The following is an 18,794-nucleotide window of genomic DNA, read 5'->3' as shown; positions in this document are numbered from 1 at the left end:
CTCCTCTCTTCTCTCCAGGAGCGGTGTTTGTCAACGGTAAAGAGATGACCAACCAGCTGCCTTCTATCACCCTCGGCTCTGCTGTGACCTTTGATATGGAAGTGGTCAACCTACTTCCTATTAGCAACAACAACAACCTTAGCGAAGGAGGCAACTTCAAGCTGAGGGTTACGATTGGCTCAGGGAACCGGGAAGTGGTGTTTGATTGGCTGCTGGACCAGGGGGTGGACTGCCTGTTCTTTGGCTGCTCCTTAGCCCACCCTGGTTGGAAGGTGCTGGTGTTCTGAGGCTGCTGATTGGACAGCAGCCCTGTCAGTCAACACAAAGGGACAAGCAGAGTAACAGTCCTGTCTGCTGGAGTTGTCCTGTCCCAAATAAACCCCTTAGACCAGTGGTATTCAAACTTTTTTTTAGCAGGGACCCTATTTCTTTGTGTGCATTTTCTCATGAACCCACCCCAAAAATAATGACAACCTTAAATTAGTACATTTTACATTATTTCATCAACAAATAATCCTTAATTCATTACATTTACAAGAAACCAAAATAAATATACTCAATTGTATTTTTCAAATACGTTTGTATATTGTCTCATACAATAATCTGTACTCGTACTTTTTGTTTAGTGGGGTCGCGATTATCGCCTTTGAATACCACTGCCTTAGACACTTAGCCTCTACCCCCTATAGCTTTTCAGTATTGGGGTATTTCTCAATGTGAATTCAACTGCTGTTGTTTACATTAATGTACCCCTCTTTTACCTACTGTGACCCATCCGTTCCTTTCACCCTGGGAAAGGTTTCATCTGGCCTTCTGCAGCTATCTATGCTTCCTCCAGGTATGACTGGTGATGGCTGAGAGCTGTCTTCTCCGGTATCAGAAAATATCAGCTCCAGTAGCACACCTTTCTCCTCTTGGCACCTGGATCAACAATGTATCCAAAGCCCTTTCTGAACTGGCTGATAAGATATCCTGCCATCTGATACAGACTCATGTACCACAACTGACCAATCATTCTTCCTTTTCAAGAGACACTCAGGCTGTGCATGAAATGGCACCCTATTCCCTACATAGTGCTATGGGCCTTAGTCAAAAGTAGTGGACTATATAGGGAAGAGGGTGCCATTCCTGTGCCCTATTTCAGATGCACATTCTCTCCAAAAGTCCTAAAATTGTGGTGTTTTTTACTTTTGAATGTGAGAACAATAAGGGGGTGGTCTCGCTCAGAGATCAGAGAGAGAGAGACGTTACCTTTCATCAAACACATGAGCTGCAAAGCATGCTGGTCTGGTTTACCACAGAATAAAACAACTCACTCCAGAGATCGTAACCTCTTCTTTGTCGGTCTCTCCTCCCCTGTCGACCCGTTTTCAATTCCCCAGCTCCGTGTGAGCAGAACTCATGGTGTGTACAAAGTTCTGATTCTGTAAGTGTTCTGAATTAGATTCCATTTTGTGCTTTTTATAAACTGTTAACTGTTAGCAAAAAAAAAAAAGTTTTCACAACCATGTAATGTAACTTCACTTGTAGACATTGATGAATTTTTGGGGGAACTTGTTGTACTTGTGAGGTGAATTTATATTTTAAGCGCCATCCTATTTCCTCTAGAGCACTATAGGGACTAGGGGCCGTTTGGGTTGCTTCCTGTGGTTCTGCAGAGATGGAATGGTTGCTGTGGTTACAGAGTGCTCTTCAGCAGACTGACTGTTGAGTTAGATGGTTCAAATTTAAATGAACCTTTATTTAACTAGGTAAGAACAAAATGTTATTTACAATGACGGCCTACCCCCTCCCCTAACCCGGACGATGCTGGGCCAATTATGCACCAACCCTATGGGACTCCCGATCATGGCCGGTTGTGACACAGCCTGGAAACGAACCAGGGTCTGTAGTGACACTGCAATACAGTGCCTTAGACCGCTGCGTCACAGTTTCACATTTAACAGGTTAACAGTGGTCATACATACTGTAAGAAACTGCTTGTCGATAAAAGCTATAGCTGGACACAGTATATAGCTGGATAGTTACTGTGGCAGTGTTGCTTCACGTCCAAATCATCTGATATCATTGAAACGCTGCCAATGGTGCAAGGGTAGGGAGGTGGGGTTGGAAATGGAACCAGGCCACCTGTTAAAAAAGTGGGGTCTTACTCAGCTGTCTGTCATCCACCAACCTCTTCATGCAAACATCCATCTCCGATTCCTTTATCTGTGTGGCTGAGTCCCAAATAGCACCCTATTCCCTATCTAGTGCACTACTTTTGACTAGGATCCATAGGGCTGGTCAAAAGTAGTGCACCAGATAGGGTGCCATTTGGAATGCTGACTGTGACTTGTAATCAGGGTTGGGCTCAGTTCCATTTCAATTCCGGAGGTTAACTGAAATTCCAATTGAGTTAAAGTGGAATGTGAGTTGACTTCCTAAATAGCATTGACCCCAGTCCTGCTTGTTATCAGGCTTATTATTTACATGTGTGTGTATACCTCATTGTGCCTTCCTTCAGTACAGAATGAATGCCCCAGAAACATCCAATAAATTGCTTAGTCATCTATTTCTGGTTATTTTTGTCTGAAATATGAAACAATCCAAATTGGAGCTACATCAAGAGATGGACAGAACTTAAGGATTTTGGGTCAGCCAGGCTAGCAGACCATTTCTACTAGCCAGGGTAACAACCGGGTCCAAAATGTGCCGGCCCATGCCATGTTTGTAAATATAGAATTTGGCTGGTCTGACGGGCTAGTTGGGCACATTCCTACTGGCCCAGTCTGAAAAGTACTATCCTCGGGCTAGCTGAAGGTCTATCCCCTATCCTAACATGTGAATGAGATAGTTACAGTAACCTGACCAGTAGTGTTAGAACCGTACCCATGAGATAGTTACAGTAACCTGACCAGTAGTGTTAGAACCGTATCCATGAGATAGTTACAGTAACCTGACCAGTAGTGTTAGAACCGTATCCATGAGATAGTTACAGTAACCTGACCAGTAGTGTTAGAACCGTATCCATGAGATAGTTACAGTAACCAGAACTGTATCCATGAGATAGTTACAGTAACCTGACCAGTAGTGTTAGAACCGTATCCATGAGATAGTTACAGTAACCTGACCAGTAGTGTTAGAACCGTACCCATGAGATAGTTACAGTAACCTGACCAGTAGTGTTAGAACCGTATCCATGAGATAGTTACAGTAACCTGACCAGTAGTGTTAGAACCGTACCCATGAGATAGTTACAGTAACCTGACCAGTAGTGTTAGAACCGTACCCATGAGATAGTTACAGTAACCTGACCAGTAGTGTTAGAACCGTACCCATGAGATAGTTACAGTAACCTGACCAGTAGTGTTAGAACCGTACCCATGAGATAGTTACAGTAACCTGACCAGTAGTGTTAGAACCGTATCCATTCAATTAAAACCATATGAGACGTTAATGGTAATAGTACAAAACATATTTATTCTTTTAAATAGAAAACATTTTCTATGACTCCTTTATTACTACATTTCCAACGTCCAGCTGGTTTTAGGATGTTGGTGTACAAAGTCCTGTTTTGCTTTTGCATTTTTTTATCACATTTTCTTATCTGGGTTCGCTAGAGCAAAATGGTACTCTTTTTTTCCCTGAAGTGACGTATACACAAACCTGGGTCATGTTCATTGAGGCGCATTGTAGCAAAACATTTTGCAACAGAAGATATGTTTTATTGGATTAGTACAGATAGTACCTCCAACTCCCTCGTTTGAGTGCTTTCTAACGTTTTGTGCCAAATGAGCATGACCCTCGTCAACATACTGCACACAGCTACAGAACGTAGGAACAGCTTCCTTTGTTTGGGTCCTAATTGTTTGCAATTCAAGTTCACACCTGAAAAGATCCACCCTATTTCCTATATAGTGCACTCCTGTTGACCAGGGGCCCATACTCCTGTTGACCAGGGGCCCCATACTCCTGTTGACCAGGGGCCCCATACTCCTGTTGACCAGGGGCCCCATACTCCTGTTGACCAGGGGCCCCATACTCCTGTTGACCTGGGGCCCCATACTCCTGTTGACCTGGGCCCCATACTCCTGTTGACCTGGGCCCCATACTCCTGTTGACCAGGGGCCCCATACTCCTGTTGACCAGGGGCCCCATACTCCTGTTGACCAGGGGCCCCATACTCCTGTTGACCAGGGGCCTCATACTCCTGTTGACCAGGGGCCCCATACTCCTGTTGACCAGGGGCCCCATACTCCTGTTGACCAGGGCCCCATACCAGTGGAGGCTGCTGAGGGGAGGACGGCTCATAATGGCTGGAACGGTGCCAATAGAATGGCATCAAACATGGAACACATGGAAACCACGTGTTTGATACCATTCCTCTCCAGCCATTACCACGAGCCCATCCTCCCCAATTAAAGGTGCCATCAACCTCCTGTGGTCCATACTACTTTTGACCAGGGCCTTATGGTACACTATATATATAGGAAATAAGATGCTATTTGGGACAGTTTCACAGGTGAGGAAAATAGTAGAAAATCTGCAGCAGGTCCAACTCCCTTTGGTCAGGAAAGTCAACATTTAACTCCCCACTAATGTCAGAGTGCTGATATTTACTATAGTTTATGTCTAGCAGGTCACCTTTCTGAAGACGTCAACACTGACCGTGACAAATTAGTCCAACATAGTAAGAGTATGTCCCAAATGGCACCCTATTCCCTAAGTAGTGCACTACCCTGTGGTACCTGGTCTAAAGTAGTGTACTATATAGGGAGCCATTCGGGACACTCCCCAAAGCAGTGAGTGGATGCGGGTGCTGCACGGTTTCAGCTTGATGATGAATGTGGTCATACAGTGTAACTGAACCTTGACCTAAAGACCTCAAAAGGTTACAGATGACTGTGATCAGTGCTCGCTGAGGGCCTGAATCATCTGTCTAGTAGCACCATTGGATCCTGACTGACTGAGTGGAACCAGACCTGGGTTCAAATACTTTATCTGTGCTTGATTGAGCTTGCCTGGCTTAAATGGACCAATAGAATAGTCCCAAAACTGCAACTCCCCTCCCATCTAGCACTCCAGGCAGGCTAGAGCAAACATTAAAGACTCCAAATAGTATTTAAACATAAGTCTGATAGCAATACACATTTAGTTTAGGATTGTGGGTAAAGTGATCTTTCTACCCTGAGCCAGACACCTTCCAGTCCAACAACACTGTTTCCAAGAGCTGGACTTCAGACCAGCATACCGTCCTCAAGTTTAGCCTCAAAATGACCACCATAGTAATAAACATACAACAATCAAATGTTCAAATTCAGAATGCATCATCATACAACCAACCATTCCCCTTATAAAAAAATAACAATACATTTCAGCAGTCTGTCCGTCATCAGGGTGGTATTCATTAGTGCACACTGTAGCAAAACGTTTAGCAAAAGAAAACGAAAACAAGCGTTTATATTGTTCAGGTAGTCCATCCCAAGTGAAGATGACCCAAGTCTTTTCAGTTCGTCTCTATACTGAACTATATATTTTTTTTAACGAGTTTGTCCCAAAGCAAATATCCCAAATGGCACCCTATTTCCTATCTAGTGCACAGACACCCAAGTCTGTCTCAAACAGGCACCGGAGACAAGACAGGTGCTAAAGTAGGTTGGACCAGTGAGGATGGACACAGTACTGATGGTATCCTATTCCATATATCAGTGGTTCCCAAACTGTGGGGCGCGCCCCCCTAGGAGGAGCTCAGTCCAGCTTTCAACTTCCTCCTGAAAGTTGTAATGGTAGAATGCACAAGGTGAGGTGTAGAAACGGGTTATTGCATCATCAGTTCCTCGTCATGTCAGTCATTGCATTTCTTAGAGAGATATTTAGAACCTGTCAGAAATGTCCACATCAACTAGCCCATGTCAGGTAACGCTTTTTTTAGCCCATAGACATTCATTTTTTTTGTCACTCAAATATCACATGAATATACAGACATGGCAAAATGTATAGAATTGTAAGGAAATAAGCTTTAAATCTGCAACATTTTAGGGGTGTGAACAGTCTGTATCATGAACAGTGCTTGTGCCCATAGAAATGGATGTTCCCCAATGCTGGAAGAGGGGCCTGAGTGAAACAGTTTGGGAACCACTGATCTATATAGGGCCCTATGGGCCTCGGCCAAAAGTACTAAGTAAGCCTTGTATCAGCCAGAACGGCCCAGAGGGCAGGAGCCCACCTCCTGCTTCTGTAGTGAGGCAGCTTGATGAACTAGTACACCCCCTGGACAGAATGCTAGTCTATAGCAGACAGCTTGATGTACTAGTACACCCCCTGGACAGAATGCTAGTCTATAGCAGACAGCTTGATGTACAAGTACACCCCCTGGACAGAATGCTAGTCTATAGCAGACAGCTTGATGTACAAGTACACCCCCTGGACAGAATGCTAGTCTATAGCAGACAGCTTGATGTACAAGTACACCCCCTGGACAGAATGCTAGTCTATAGCAGACAGCTTGATGTACAAGTACACCCCCTGGACAGAATGCTAGTCTATAGCAGACAGCTTGATGTACAAGTACACCCCCTGGACAGAATGCTAGTCTATAGCAGACAGCTTGATGTACTAGTACACCCCCTGGACAGAATGCTAGTCTATAGCAGACAGCTTGATGTACAAGTACACCCCCTGGACAGAATGCTAGTCTATAGCAGACAGCTTGATGAACTAGTACACCCCCTGGACAGAATGCTAGTCTATAGCAGACAGCTTGATGAACTAGTACACCCCCTGGACAGAATGCTAGTCTATAGCAGACAGCTTGATGAACTAGTACACCCCCTGGACAGAATGCTAGTCTATAGCAGACAGCTTGATGTACAAGTACACCCCCTGGACAGAATGCTAGTCTATAGCAGACAGCTTGATGAACTAGTACACCCCCTGGACAGAATGCTAGTCTATAGCAGACAGCTTGATGAACTAGTACACCCCCTGGACAGAATGCTAGTCTATAGCAGACAGCTTGATGAACTAGTACACCCCCTGGACAGAATGCTAGTCTATAGCAGACAGCTTGATGAACTAGTACACCCCCTGGACAGAATGCTAGTCTATAGCAGACAGCTTGATGAACTAGTACACCCCCTGGACAGAATGCTAGTCTATAGCAGACAGCTTGATGAACTAGTACACCCCCTGGACAGAATGCTAGTCTATAGCAGACAGCTTGATGAACTAGTACACCCCCTGGACAGAATGCTAGTCTATCGCTGACAGCTTGATGAACTAGTACACCCCCTGGACAGAATGCTAGTCTATAGCAGACAGCTTGATGTACAAGTACACCCCCTGGACAGAATGCTAGTCTATCGCTGACAGCTTGATGAACTAGTACACCCCCTGGACAGAATGCTAGTCTATCGCTGACAGCTTGATGAACTAGTACACCCCCTGGACAGAATGCTAGTCTATAGCAGACAGTTTGATGTACAAGTACACCCCCTGGACAGAATGCTAGTCTATAGCAGACAGCTTGATGTACTAGTACACCCCCTGGACAGAATGCTAGTCTATAGCAGACAGCTTGATGAACTAGTACACCCCCTGGACAGAATGCTAGTCTATAGCAGACAGTTTGATGTACAAGTACACCCCCTGGACAGAATGCTAGCCTACAGCAGGGCCTGGTGAAAAGTAGTGCACACTAGTATAAAGGAATATGGTGCCAGTTGGGACTCAGAATAAGTTATTGCTGAAGTGATGTGTTTACAGAACTCATGGTCACTGTAACGTTAGTCTAATGACATCAAGTTAGACTGAAGAACCAGACATGGGAAAACACTAGATGAAGGTTTCCCTGCTATAACCAGTGGGACAATGAGTGTGTGTGTGTGTGTGTGTGTGTGTGTGTGTGTGTGTGTGTGTGTGTGTGTGTGTGTGTGTGTGTGTGTCCAAATGATCTTAAATGATTCTAGCCCACCACCTCTATACGGTAAACCCAACACCCAGTGCTTGTTTGGAATGATGTCATCATGAGTCTCTCTTATTCCCTCCAATCACCACACCCTCTTTCACCCTCCACTCAGCCAATCACCGCGCATCATTTTAGATACTTATCACTCCTCCAGGAGAGGGCCGGAGGGCAACTCAGAACTTATGCCTCTTGCTCGGCCTGGATGTTTCCACAGCAACAGCACTACCAGCTTCATCACCATCGCCGATGCCGTTTCCATTCGTGTGGCCATTACCATGGTTACTCTTACCATCCGTGTGGTCGTCATTACATGTGGCATAGTCGGGTTGCAGCTCAGACTGAGACTCCTCTCCTCCATCCCCCTCTCCTCCTTCCTGCCGCTGGGTCTGCTGGATGTGTCGGAGGCGTGTCATGGCCTGGTTGATGGTTGTCGTGGTAACCAGTTTAAAGTCATGCATGCTGACCAGGTGTAACAGGAAGTTCCTACAGAGGTTCTTCCTGGCAATGTACGCACCGCAACCTTCCACAAATGCCAGACAGGCTCCGTTCATCTGGTTATCTGCTATGTAGCTGAGGGGCAGAGAGAGAGTGGAGAGAGAGAGAGGGGGATTAGAGTAGGGACGTCAAACTTCAGCCTGCGCCACAGACACTATGGAGCCCCTAGTCTAGAGAGCACCTAGTTAATACTAATTCATTTGAGGCGGCAGGTAGCCTAGTGGTTAGAGTGTTGGGCCAGTAACCGAAAGGTTGCTAGATAAAATCCCCGAGCTGACAAGGTAAAAATGTGTTGTTCTGCCCCTGAACAAGGTAGTTAACCCACTGTTCATAGGGTGTCATTGGAAATAAGAATGTGTTCTTAACTGACTTGCCTAGTTAAATAATATTTAACTACAGATGTCATTGAGCAGGTTTCCATCCAACCATCATTTGGAAGTAAACTTATTATTAAGCTACAGATTTAATAAGTGATGAGCTTTACAGGGAGGTGAAAGTGCACGGTGATGAACTTCACAGGGAGGTGAAAGTGCACGGTGATGAACTTCACAGGGAGGTAAAAGTGCACGGTGATGAACTTCACAGGGAGGTGAAAGTGCACGGTGATGAACTTCACAGGGAGGTGAAAGTGCACGGTGATGAACTTCACAGGGAGGTGAAAGTGCACGGTGATGAACTTCACAGGGAGGTGAAAGTGCACGGTGATGAACTTCACAGGGAGGTGAAAGTGCACGGTGATGAACTTCACAGGGAGGTGAAACTGCACGGTGATGAACTTCACAGGGAGGTGAAACTGCACGGTGATGAACTTCACAGGGAGGTGAAACTGCACGGTGATGAACTTCACAGGGAGGTGAAACTGCACGGTGATGAACTTCACAGGGAGGTGAAACTGCACGGTGATGAACTTCACAGGGAGGTGAAACTGCACGGTGATGAACTTCACAGGGAGGTGAAACTGCACGGTGATGAACTTCACAGGGAGGTGAAACTGCACGGTGATGAACTTGATGCTCCTTTGCAATAAATATCGAAGGTCTTAATCTGATGACATGATGATCGATGCTTAGCTGTCATTTGACCCCCCCCCCAAGAAATCTAGCTCTTATCCATAATAATCTGATCGTGTAGGCTAACCCCACACTGTATGTGCCAGCTGTTGGCTCAAGGGCACGGGCCAAGACCAGAGGGCACATTCACTATATAAGGCAACATGTTTGCTGACAAAACCACCAGTTGAAAATGCATTAGATTATTTTTATTCGGTACATGGGAATTTAACTGCAAAAGTTATTTTTATGTGCACTACGTCATCACACACAGCCTTTTATCCCCAACAAGTCAATATGATGGAAACAGCTCTGGTGGGAAAATGTGTTTTCCACTGACACACAGCAACGTCTAATGAAGCTCTAGAGAACGACACACAGCAACGTCTAATGAAGCTCTAGAGAATGACACACAGCAACGTCTAATGAAGCTCTAGAGAACGACACACAGCAACGTCTAATGAAGCTCTAGAGAATGACACACAGCAACGTCTAATGAAGCTCTAGAGAACGACACACAGCAACGTCTAATGAAGCTCTAGAGAACGACACACAGCAACGTCTAATGAAGCTCTAGAGAATGACACACAGCAACGTCTAATGAAGCTCTAGAGAACGACACACAGCAACGTCTAATGAAGCTCTAGAGAACGACACACAGCAACGTCTTATGAAGCTCTAGAGAACGACACACAGCAACGTCTAATGAAGCTCTAGAGAACGACACACAGCAACGTCTAATGAAGCTCTAGAGAACGACACACAGCAACGTCTAATGAAGCTCTAGAGAACGACACACAGCAACGTCTAATGAAGCTCTAGAGAACGACACACAGCAACGTCTTATGAAGCTCTAGAGAACGACACACAGCAACGTCTTATGAAGCTCTAGAGAACGACACACAGCAACGTCTAATGAAGCTCTAGAGAACGACACACAGCAACGTCTAATGAAGCTCTAGAGAATGACACACAGCAACGTCTAATGAAGCTCTAGAGAATGACACACAGCAACGTCTAATGAAGCTCTAGAGAACGACACACAGCAACGTCTAATGAAGCTCTAGAGAACGACACACAGCAACGTCTAATGAAGCTCTAGAGAACGACACACAGCAACGTCTAATGAAGCTCTAGAGAACGACACACAGCAACGTCTAATGAAGCTCTAGAGAACGACACACAGCAACGTCTAATGAAGCTCTAGAGAACGACACACAGCAACGTCTAATGAAGCTCTAGAGAACGACACACAGCAACGTCTAATGAAGCTCTAGAGAACGACACACAGCAACGTCTAATGAAGCTCTAGAGAACGACACACAGCAACGTCTTATGAAGCTCTAGAGAACGACACACAGCAACGTCTTATGAAGCTCTAGAGAACGACACACAGCAACGTCTTATGAAGCTCTAGAGAACGACACACAGCAACGTCTTATGAAGCTCTAGAGAACGACACACAGCAACGTCTTATGAAGCTCTAGAGAACGACACACAGCAACGTCTAATGAAGCTCTAGAGAACGACACACAGCAACGTCTTATGAAGCTCTAGAGAACGACACACAGCAACGTCTAATGAAGCTCTAGAGAACGACACACAGCAACGTCTAATGAAGCTCTAGAGAACGACACACAGCAACGTCTTATGAAGCTCTAGAGAACGACACACAGCAACGTCTTATGAAGCTCTAGAGAACGACACACAGCAACGTCTAATGAAGCTCTAGAGAACGACACACAGCAACGTCTTATGAAGCTCTAGAGAACGACACACAGCAACGTCTAATGAAGCTCTAGAGAACGACACACAGCAACGTCTAATGAAGCTCTAGAGAACGACACACAGCAACGTCTAATGAAGCTCTAGAGAACGACACACAGCAACGTCTAATGAAGCTCTAGAGAACGACACACAGCAACGTCTAATGAAGCTCTAGAGAACGACACACAGCAACGTCTAATGAAGCTCTAGAGAACGACACACAGCAACGTCTAATGAAGCTCTAGAGAACGACACACAGCAACGTCTAATGAAGCTCTAGAGAACGACACACAGCAACGTCTAATGAAGCTCTAGAGAACGACACAGCAACGTCTTATGAAGCTCTAGAGAACGACACACAGCAACGTCTAATGAAGCTCTAGAGAACGACACACAGCAACGTCTTATGAAGCTCTAGAGAACGACACACAGCAACGTCTAATGAAGCTCTAGAGAACGACACAGCAACGTCTTATGAAGCTCTAGAGAACGACACACAGCAACGTCTTATGAAGCTCTAGAGAACGACACACAGCAACGTCTTATGAAGCTTTAAACAAAGCCTGTATAACGAGGCTAGGGCTTTAATGTGGGGTACATACCCATACTTCATAACGTGGAGGTAGGTGTGTGTGTGGGGTACATACCCATACTTCATAACGTGGAGGTAGGTGTGTGTGTGGGGTACATACCCATACTTCATAACGTGGAGGTAGGTGTGTGTGTGGGGTACATACCCATACTTCATAACGTGGAGGTAGGTGTGTGTGTGGGGTACGTACCCATACTTCATAACGTGGAGGTAGGTGTGTGTGTGGGGTACGTACCCATACTTCATAACGTGGAGGTAGGTGTGTGTGTGTGGGGTACGTACCCATACTTCATAACGTGGAGGTAGGTGTGTGTGTGGGGTACATACCCATACTTCATAACGTGGAGGTAGGTGTGTGTGTGGGGTACGTACCCATACTTCATAACGTGGAGGTAGGTGTGTGTGTGGGGTACGTACCCATACTTCATAACGTGGAGGTAGGTGTGTGTGTGGGGTACGTACCCATACTCCATAACGTGGAGGTAGGTGTGTGTGTGGGGTACATACCCATACTTCATAACGTGGAGGTAGGTGTGTGTGTGGGGTACATACCCATACTTCATAACGTGGAGGTAGGTGTGTGTGTGGGGTACGTACCCATACTTCATAACGTGGAGGTAGGTGTGTGTGTGGGGTACGTATCCATACTTCATAACGTGGAGGTAGGTATGTGTGTGGGGTACGTACCCATACTTCATAACGTGGAGGTAGGTGTGTGTGTGGGGTACGTACCCATACTTCATAACGTGGAGGTAGGTGTGTGTGTGGGGTACGTACCCATACTTCATAACGTGGAGGTAGGTGTGTGTGTGTGGGGTACGTACCCATACTTCATAACGTGGAGGTAGGTGTGTGTGTGGGGTACGTACCCATACTTCATAACGTGGAGGTAGGTGTGTGTGTGAGGTACGTACCCATACTTCATAACGTGGAGGTTCCATAGCTTCATCACCTCCTTCTCTCCATCGTTCACGTCTGTAAACTCCTGGATTTGCTGTAGACAGAACAACAGTCAGAGTGGATCCACAGTCAAGTCGGAGACTCCAAACCCAATGTCAGTGTGGCTCTGTAATACCTACAGTCTGTAATGGTAAACCTGGGTCTGTAATGTGGTAGCTAGCTAGCGGCTCAGTGTATCTCACCGCGTGTGGTAGCTAGCTAGCTGCTCAGTGTATCTCACCGCGTGTGGTAGCTAGCTAGCTGCTCAGTGTATCTCACCGCGTGTGGTAGCTAGCTAGCTGCTCAGTGTATCTCACCGCGTGTGGTAGCTAGCTAGCTGCTCAGTGTATCTCACCGCGTGTGGTAGCTAGCTAGCTGCTCAGTGTATCTCACCGCGTGTGGTAGCTAGCTAGCTGCTCAGTGTATCTCACCACGTGTGGTAGCTAGCTGCTCAGTGTATCTCACCACGTGTGGTAGCTAGCTGCTCAGTGTATCTCACCACGTGTGGTAGCTAGCTGCTCAGTGTATCTCACCACGTGTGGTAGCTAGCTGCTCAGTGTGTGTTTGCGTCTCTCACCATGATGGTCCTCTCTCGGAGCCAGAAGGGGTCCGTCTCATCCTCACTGTCGTGATCTACCTCCTGGGGTGTTTTGGGGGTACAGCTGTCTGAGCGGAAGTAGAGGCGGTTGTGACCAGGGATGATTCTCTGCTGGTCTCCCTCTCCTCCTTCTCCATCAGCCTCCAGGAACTCACACAGACTGGGGGGGAGAACACGCTTAGGTCTGGGGGGAGGAGAGGAAGGGCTTAGTAAGTGACTGTCAATTGTACCTGCATACACCGTTGTACATACATACATGCTTTAGCCTACAGGAACAGAGGAGATGGGTAGAGGGAAAGAGAGAGGTAAAGATCCTACAGGAAGGAGAACAGAAGAGAGGGGTAGAGGGAAAGAGAGAGGTAAAGATCCTACAGGAAGGAGAACAGAAGAGAGGGGTAGAGGGAAAGAGAGAGGTAAAGATCCTACAGGAAGGAGAACAGAAGAGAGGGGTAAAGATCCTACAGGAAGGAGAACAGAAGAGAGGGGTAAAGATCCTACAGGAAGGAGAACAGAGGAGAGGGGTAGAGGGAAAGAGAGAGGTAAAGATCCTACAGGAAGGAGAACAGAGGAGAGGGGTAAAGATCCTACAGGAAGGAGAACAGAGGAGAGGGGTAAAGATCCTACAGGAAGGAGAACAGAAGAGAGGGGTAGAGGGAAAGAGAGAGGGGTAAAGATCCTACAGGAAGGAGAACAGAAGAGAGGGGTAGAGGGAAAGAGAGAGGGGTAAAGATCCTACAGGAAGGAGAACAGAAGAGAGGGGTACAGGGAAAGAGAGAGGGGTAAAGATCCTACAGGAAGGAGAACAGAAGAGAGGGGTAGAGGGAAAGAGAGAGGGGTAAAGATCCTACAGGAAGGAGAACAGAGGAGAGAGGTAAAGATCCTACAGGAAGGAGAACAGAAGAGAGGGGTAAAGATCCTACAGGAAGGAGAACAGAGGAGAGGGGTAGAGGGAAAGAGAGAGGGGTAAAGATCCTACAGGAAGGAGAACAGAGGAGAGGGGTAAAGATCCTACAGGAAGGAGAACAGAAGAGAGGGAAAGAGAGGTAAAGATGGATGTTCAAAGCAGCACTTATTTCTCAATGCCAGAAACAGATATAGTAGTAACTTAGAGCACCCCAAGAAAACATTCCCAAATTACAAACTCTGAAATCAATTGTTATAATATTATGTTGTTCTAAAAGTTGGGTTTGAGGTTCTCTCCAAATCCGCTCTAACTTTGGAAAAGATCCTACAATGCCCTGTGGTCAGCATCACACCATGAATAAAAAAATAAAAAAAGATTGTGAGAATGAGGCGGAAGAATTGGTCCCACACTGCTAACCTTATGCCTAACCTTGACCTTAAATTAAGACCAAAAAGCACATTTTTGTTTTCATGAATTGATAGGATAAAGACAATTTTGACTTTGTGTCTGTGGTACACTATATACACAAAAGTATATGGACACCCCTTCAAACGAGTGGATTGGTCTATTTCAGCCACACCTGTTGCTGACAGGTGTATAAAATCAAGCAAACAGCCATGCAATCTCCATAGACAAACATTGTCAGTAGAATGGCCTTACTGAAGAGCTCAGTGACATTCAAAGTGGCACCATCCTAGGATGCCACCTTTCCAACAAGTCTGTTCGTCAAATGTTTGCCCTGGTCAACTTAAAGTACAGTTATTGTGAAGTGGAAATGTCTAGGAGCAACAACGGCTCAGGCGCAAAATGGTAGGCCACACAAGCTCACAGAAAGTGTAGGGGGATGAAACGTGTAGCGTGTAAAAATGGTCTGTCCTCAGTTGCAAGACTTATTACCGAGTTCCAAACTGCCTCTGGAAGCAACGTCAGCACAAGAACTTCTCGCAGGGAGCTTCATAATGGGTTAGGCCCCTTAGTTCAAGGGAAGGGAAATCTTACTGCTACAGGATTCAACGACATTCTTGACGATTCTGTGCTTCCAACTTTGGGGAAGCAGTTTGGGGAAGGCCCTTCCCCGTTTCAGCATGACAATGGTCCCCCGTACACAAATCAAGGTCCACACAGAAATGATTTGTCAAGATCGGTGTGGAACAACTTGACTGGCCTGCACAGAGCCCTGACCTCAGCCCCGATCTCACTAATGCTCTTGTGGCTGAATGGAAGCAAGTCCCTGCAGCAATGTTCCAACATCTACTGGAAAGCCTTCCCAGAAGAGTGGAGGCTGTTATAGCAGCAAAGGGGGGACCAACTCCATATTAATGCCCAGGTTTTTGAAATTAGATGTTCAACGAGCAAGGGTCCACATACTTTTGGTCATGTAGTGTAACTAGTGGAAACCATGCGAATTGGGCGTCTAGTAGTCAATCTGCGGGGCACCTTTCATCCCTGAGAACTTCCACGGCTATCAACAATGGAAGGAGTGCTTCAACAAGAAGTTGCTCCTCAAAGTGGATGCTGTCCCCACCAGCAATGTGGCTTCTAAAGCATCTCAAACAGCCAGCAGCACCAGCAGAGACCAAGCATTAACACAGACTTCAGTGAGCATGGAGGTCAACCGGGTAAATGAAAGAGCTAACTTGCTTCCTCCATGCTAACGTTAGCTAGCTATAGCACATTTATTTCACGTCTTCCATTTAAAGAACAGTGATAAAACGAACCAAATGTAAAACTCGTCTGCCATCTGTTGGTAGCTAACGGCTAATCATATTATAGATAGTACAAGCCTATGGGAAAGAGTCGTTTTGGCAGCGACCGAGGTCACCGTTACTGTACAGTAAAGAGCGTTCTCAAGGTGTTTGTGTGTGTGAGACCCAGACGTGTGTACACAGTTACCTGCAGACGAGGATGTGTGTGTGTGTGTGTGTGTGTGTGTGAGACCCAGACATGTGTACACAGTTACCTGCAGACGAGGATGTGTGTGTGTGTGACCCAGACGTGTGTACACAGTTACCTGTAGACGAGGATGTGTGTGTGTGTGTGTGAGACCCAGCTACCTGTAGACGAGGATGTGTGTGTGTGTGAGACCCAGCTACCTGTAGACGAGGATGTGTGTGTGTGTGTGTGTGTGTGTGTGTGTGTGTGTGTGTGTGTGAGACCCAGCTACCTGCAGACGAGGATGTGTGTGTGTGTGTGTGTGTGTGTGTGTGTGTGTGTGTGTGTGTGTGTGTGTGTGTGTGTGTGTGTGTACCCAGCTACCTGCAGACGAGGATGTGTGTGTGTGTGTGTGTGTGTGTGTGTGTGTGTGTGTGTGTGTGTGTGTGTGTGTGTGTGTGTGTGTGTGTGTGTGTGTGTGTGAGACCCAGCTACCTGCAGACGAGGATGTGTGTGTGTGTGTGTGTGTGTGTGTGTGTGTGTGTGTGTGTGTGTGTGAGACCCAGCTACCTGCAGACGAGGATGTGTGTGTGTGTGTGTGTGTGTGTGTGTGTGTGTGTGTGTGTGTGTGTGTGTGTGTGTGTACCCAGCTACCTGCAGACGAGGATGTGTGTGTGTGTGTGTGTGTGTGTGTGTGTGTGTGTGTGTGTGTGTGTGTGTGAGACCCAGCTACCTGCAGACGAGGATGTGTGTGTGTGTGAGACCCAGCTACCTGCAGACGAGGATGTGTGTGTGTGTGTGTGTGTGTGTGTGTGTGTGTGTGTGTGTGTGTGTGTGTGTGTGTGTGTGTGTGTGTGTGTGGAGACCCAGCTACCTGCAGACGAGGATGTGTGTGTGTGTGTGTGTGTGTGTGTGTGTGTGTGTGTGTGTGTGTGTGTGTACCCAGCTACCTGCAGACGAGGATGTGTGTGTGTGTGTGTGTGTGTGTGTGTGTGTGTGTGTGTGTGTGTGTGTGTGTGTGTGTGAGACCCAGCTACCTGCAGACGAGGATGTGTGTGTGTGTGAGACCCAGCTACCTGCAGACGAGGATGTGTGTGTGTGTGTGTGTGTGTGTGTGTGTGTGTGTGTGTGTGTGTGAGACCCAGCTACCTGCAGACGAGGATGTGTGTGACAGGGGATCTCTTGACGGGTCCGTTCCTGCTGAAGGCGAAGCCGGGCTGACTGTGAATATCCTGAGGATTCCCAGCATACGCCCCGTCGTAACGCTCATTAATAGACACGTCTATCCTCGCTCCTTTAGGGTGGGGCTGGGGAGGAGGTCATAGAACATGTCAATCACAACAGACCTGTTTAATAACTAGCCCTTATTCAGCTCCTGACATTACACCCCCCCTCCCCACCCCTGGTCTCTCTCACCTCCCAGGCTGTTTACACAGCCAGCCCAATTACTGGAAAAATATCAGAACTGGGCTGCCTGTCTAAATGCAGTCATAGTTGAAGATCTGTTATGGGCCAGTTTGAGGAGACCGCAGTCTTCCACAGTTCAGAGTGCACCAGACACACACACACACACTCTGTCTCTCTCTCTCTCGCTTCATCTCTCTTCCCCTCGCTCTGTCTCTCTCTCTCTCTCTTCGTCTCTTCCCCTCGCTCTGTCTCTCTCTCTCTCTCGCTTCATCTCTCTTCCCCTCGCTCTGTCTCTCTCTCTCTCGCTTCATCTCTTCCCCTCGCTCTGTCTCTCTCTCTCTCGCTTCATCTCTTCCCCTCGCTCTGTCTCTCTCTCTCTCTCTCGCTTCATCTCTCTTCCCCTCGCTCTGTCTCTCTCGCTCTTCCCCTTGCTCTGTCTCTCTCGCTTCATCTCTCTTCCCCTCGCTCTGTCTCTCTCTCTCCCCCTCGCTCGGTCTCTCTCTCTCTCTCTCTTCCCCTCGCTCGGTCTCTCTCTCCCCCTCGCTCTCTCTCTCTCTCTCTCTCCCCCTCGCTCGGTCTCTCTCTCCCCCTCGCTCGGTCTCTCTCTCCCCCTCGCTCGGTCTCTCTCTCTCTCTCCCCCTCGCTCGGTCTCTCTCTCTCTCTCCCCCTCGCTCGGTCTCTCTCTCTCTCTCCCCCTCGCTCGGTCTCTCTCTCTCTCCCCCTCGCTCGGTCTCTCTCTCTCTCCCCCTCGCTCGGTCTCTCTCTCTCTCTCTTCCCCTCGCTCGGTCTCTCTCTCTCCGTCTCTCTCTCTCCCCCTCTCTCTCTTACCCTCGCTCTGTCTCTCTCTCTTACCCTCGCTCTGTCTCTCGCTCTCTCTCTCTCTTCCCCTCGGTCTCTCTCTCTCTCTCTCTCTTCCCCTCGGTCTCTCTCTCTCTCTCTTCCCCTCGCTCTCTCTCTCTCTCTCTCTTCCCCTCGCTCTCTCTCTCTCTCTCTCTTCCCCTCGGTCTCTCTCTCTCTCTCTTCCCCTCGCTCTCTCTCTCTCTCTCTTCCCCTCGCTCTCTCTCTCTCTCTCTCTTCCCCTCGCTCTCTCTCTCTCTCTCTCTTCCCCTAACTCTCTCTCTCTCGCTCTCTCTCTCTCTTCCCCTCGGTCTCTCTCTCTCTCTCTCTCTTCCCCTCGCTCTCTCTCTCTCTCTCTCTCTCTTCCCCTCGCTCTCTCTCTCTCTCTT

At 47.3% G+C, this 18,794-nt stretch overlaps 2 protein-coding genes across 4 annotated transcripts in view; one reads left to right on the top strand and one right to left on the bottom strand.

Annotated features, from left to right (window-relative positions):
• Positions 1 to 2,551, top strand: part of crlf3 (cytokine receptor-like factor 3) — a 31,398-nt gene extending 28,847 nt beyond the window's left edge. For 2 of the 3 annotated variants that reach the window (XM_082976056.1, XM_082976055.1), the window contains exon 10: positions 19 to 2,551. In XM_082976056.1, the coding sequence (XP_082832182.1) occupies positions 19 to 287 (269 nt within the window). In that variant the 3' untranslated portion in view covers positions 288 to 2,551. 3 annotated transcript variants of the gene reach the window in all.
• Positions 2,552 to 3,436: 885 nt separating this feature from the next.
• Positions 3,437 to 18,794, bottom strand: part of LOC106592410 (polycomb protein suz12-A) — a 58,267-nt gene continuing 42,909 nt past the window's right edge. Inside the window, exons 13-16 of the mRNA XM_045719619.2 lie at positions 17,311 to 17,468; positions 13,365 to 13,569; positions 12,763 to 12,842; positions 3,437 to 8,515 (exon numbers count right to left, since the gene is read on the bottom strand). Coding sequence (XP_045575575.1) covers positions 8,119 to 8,515; positions 12,763 to 12,842; positions 13,365 to 13,569; positions 17,311 to 17,468 — 840 coding nt within the window. The 3' untranslated portion in view covers positions 3,437 to 8,118. The remainder of the gene's footprint in view (positions 8,516 to 12,762; positions 12,843 to 13,364; positions 13,570 to 17,310; positions 17,469 to 18,794) is intronic.

This window comes from Salmo salar, chromosome 06 (genome assembly GCF_965601325.2).
Source record: "Salmo salar chromosome 06, fSalSal1, whole genome shotgun sequence".
Classification (NCBI taxonomy): domain Eukaryota; kingdom Metazoa; phylum Chordata; class Actinopteri; order Salmoniformes; family Salmonidae; genus Salmo; species Salmo salar.
The sequence above is the reverse complement of the archived record's forward strand: the minus strand, read 5'-3'. Positions and strand labels throughout refer to the sequence as shown.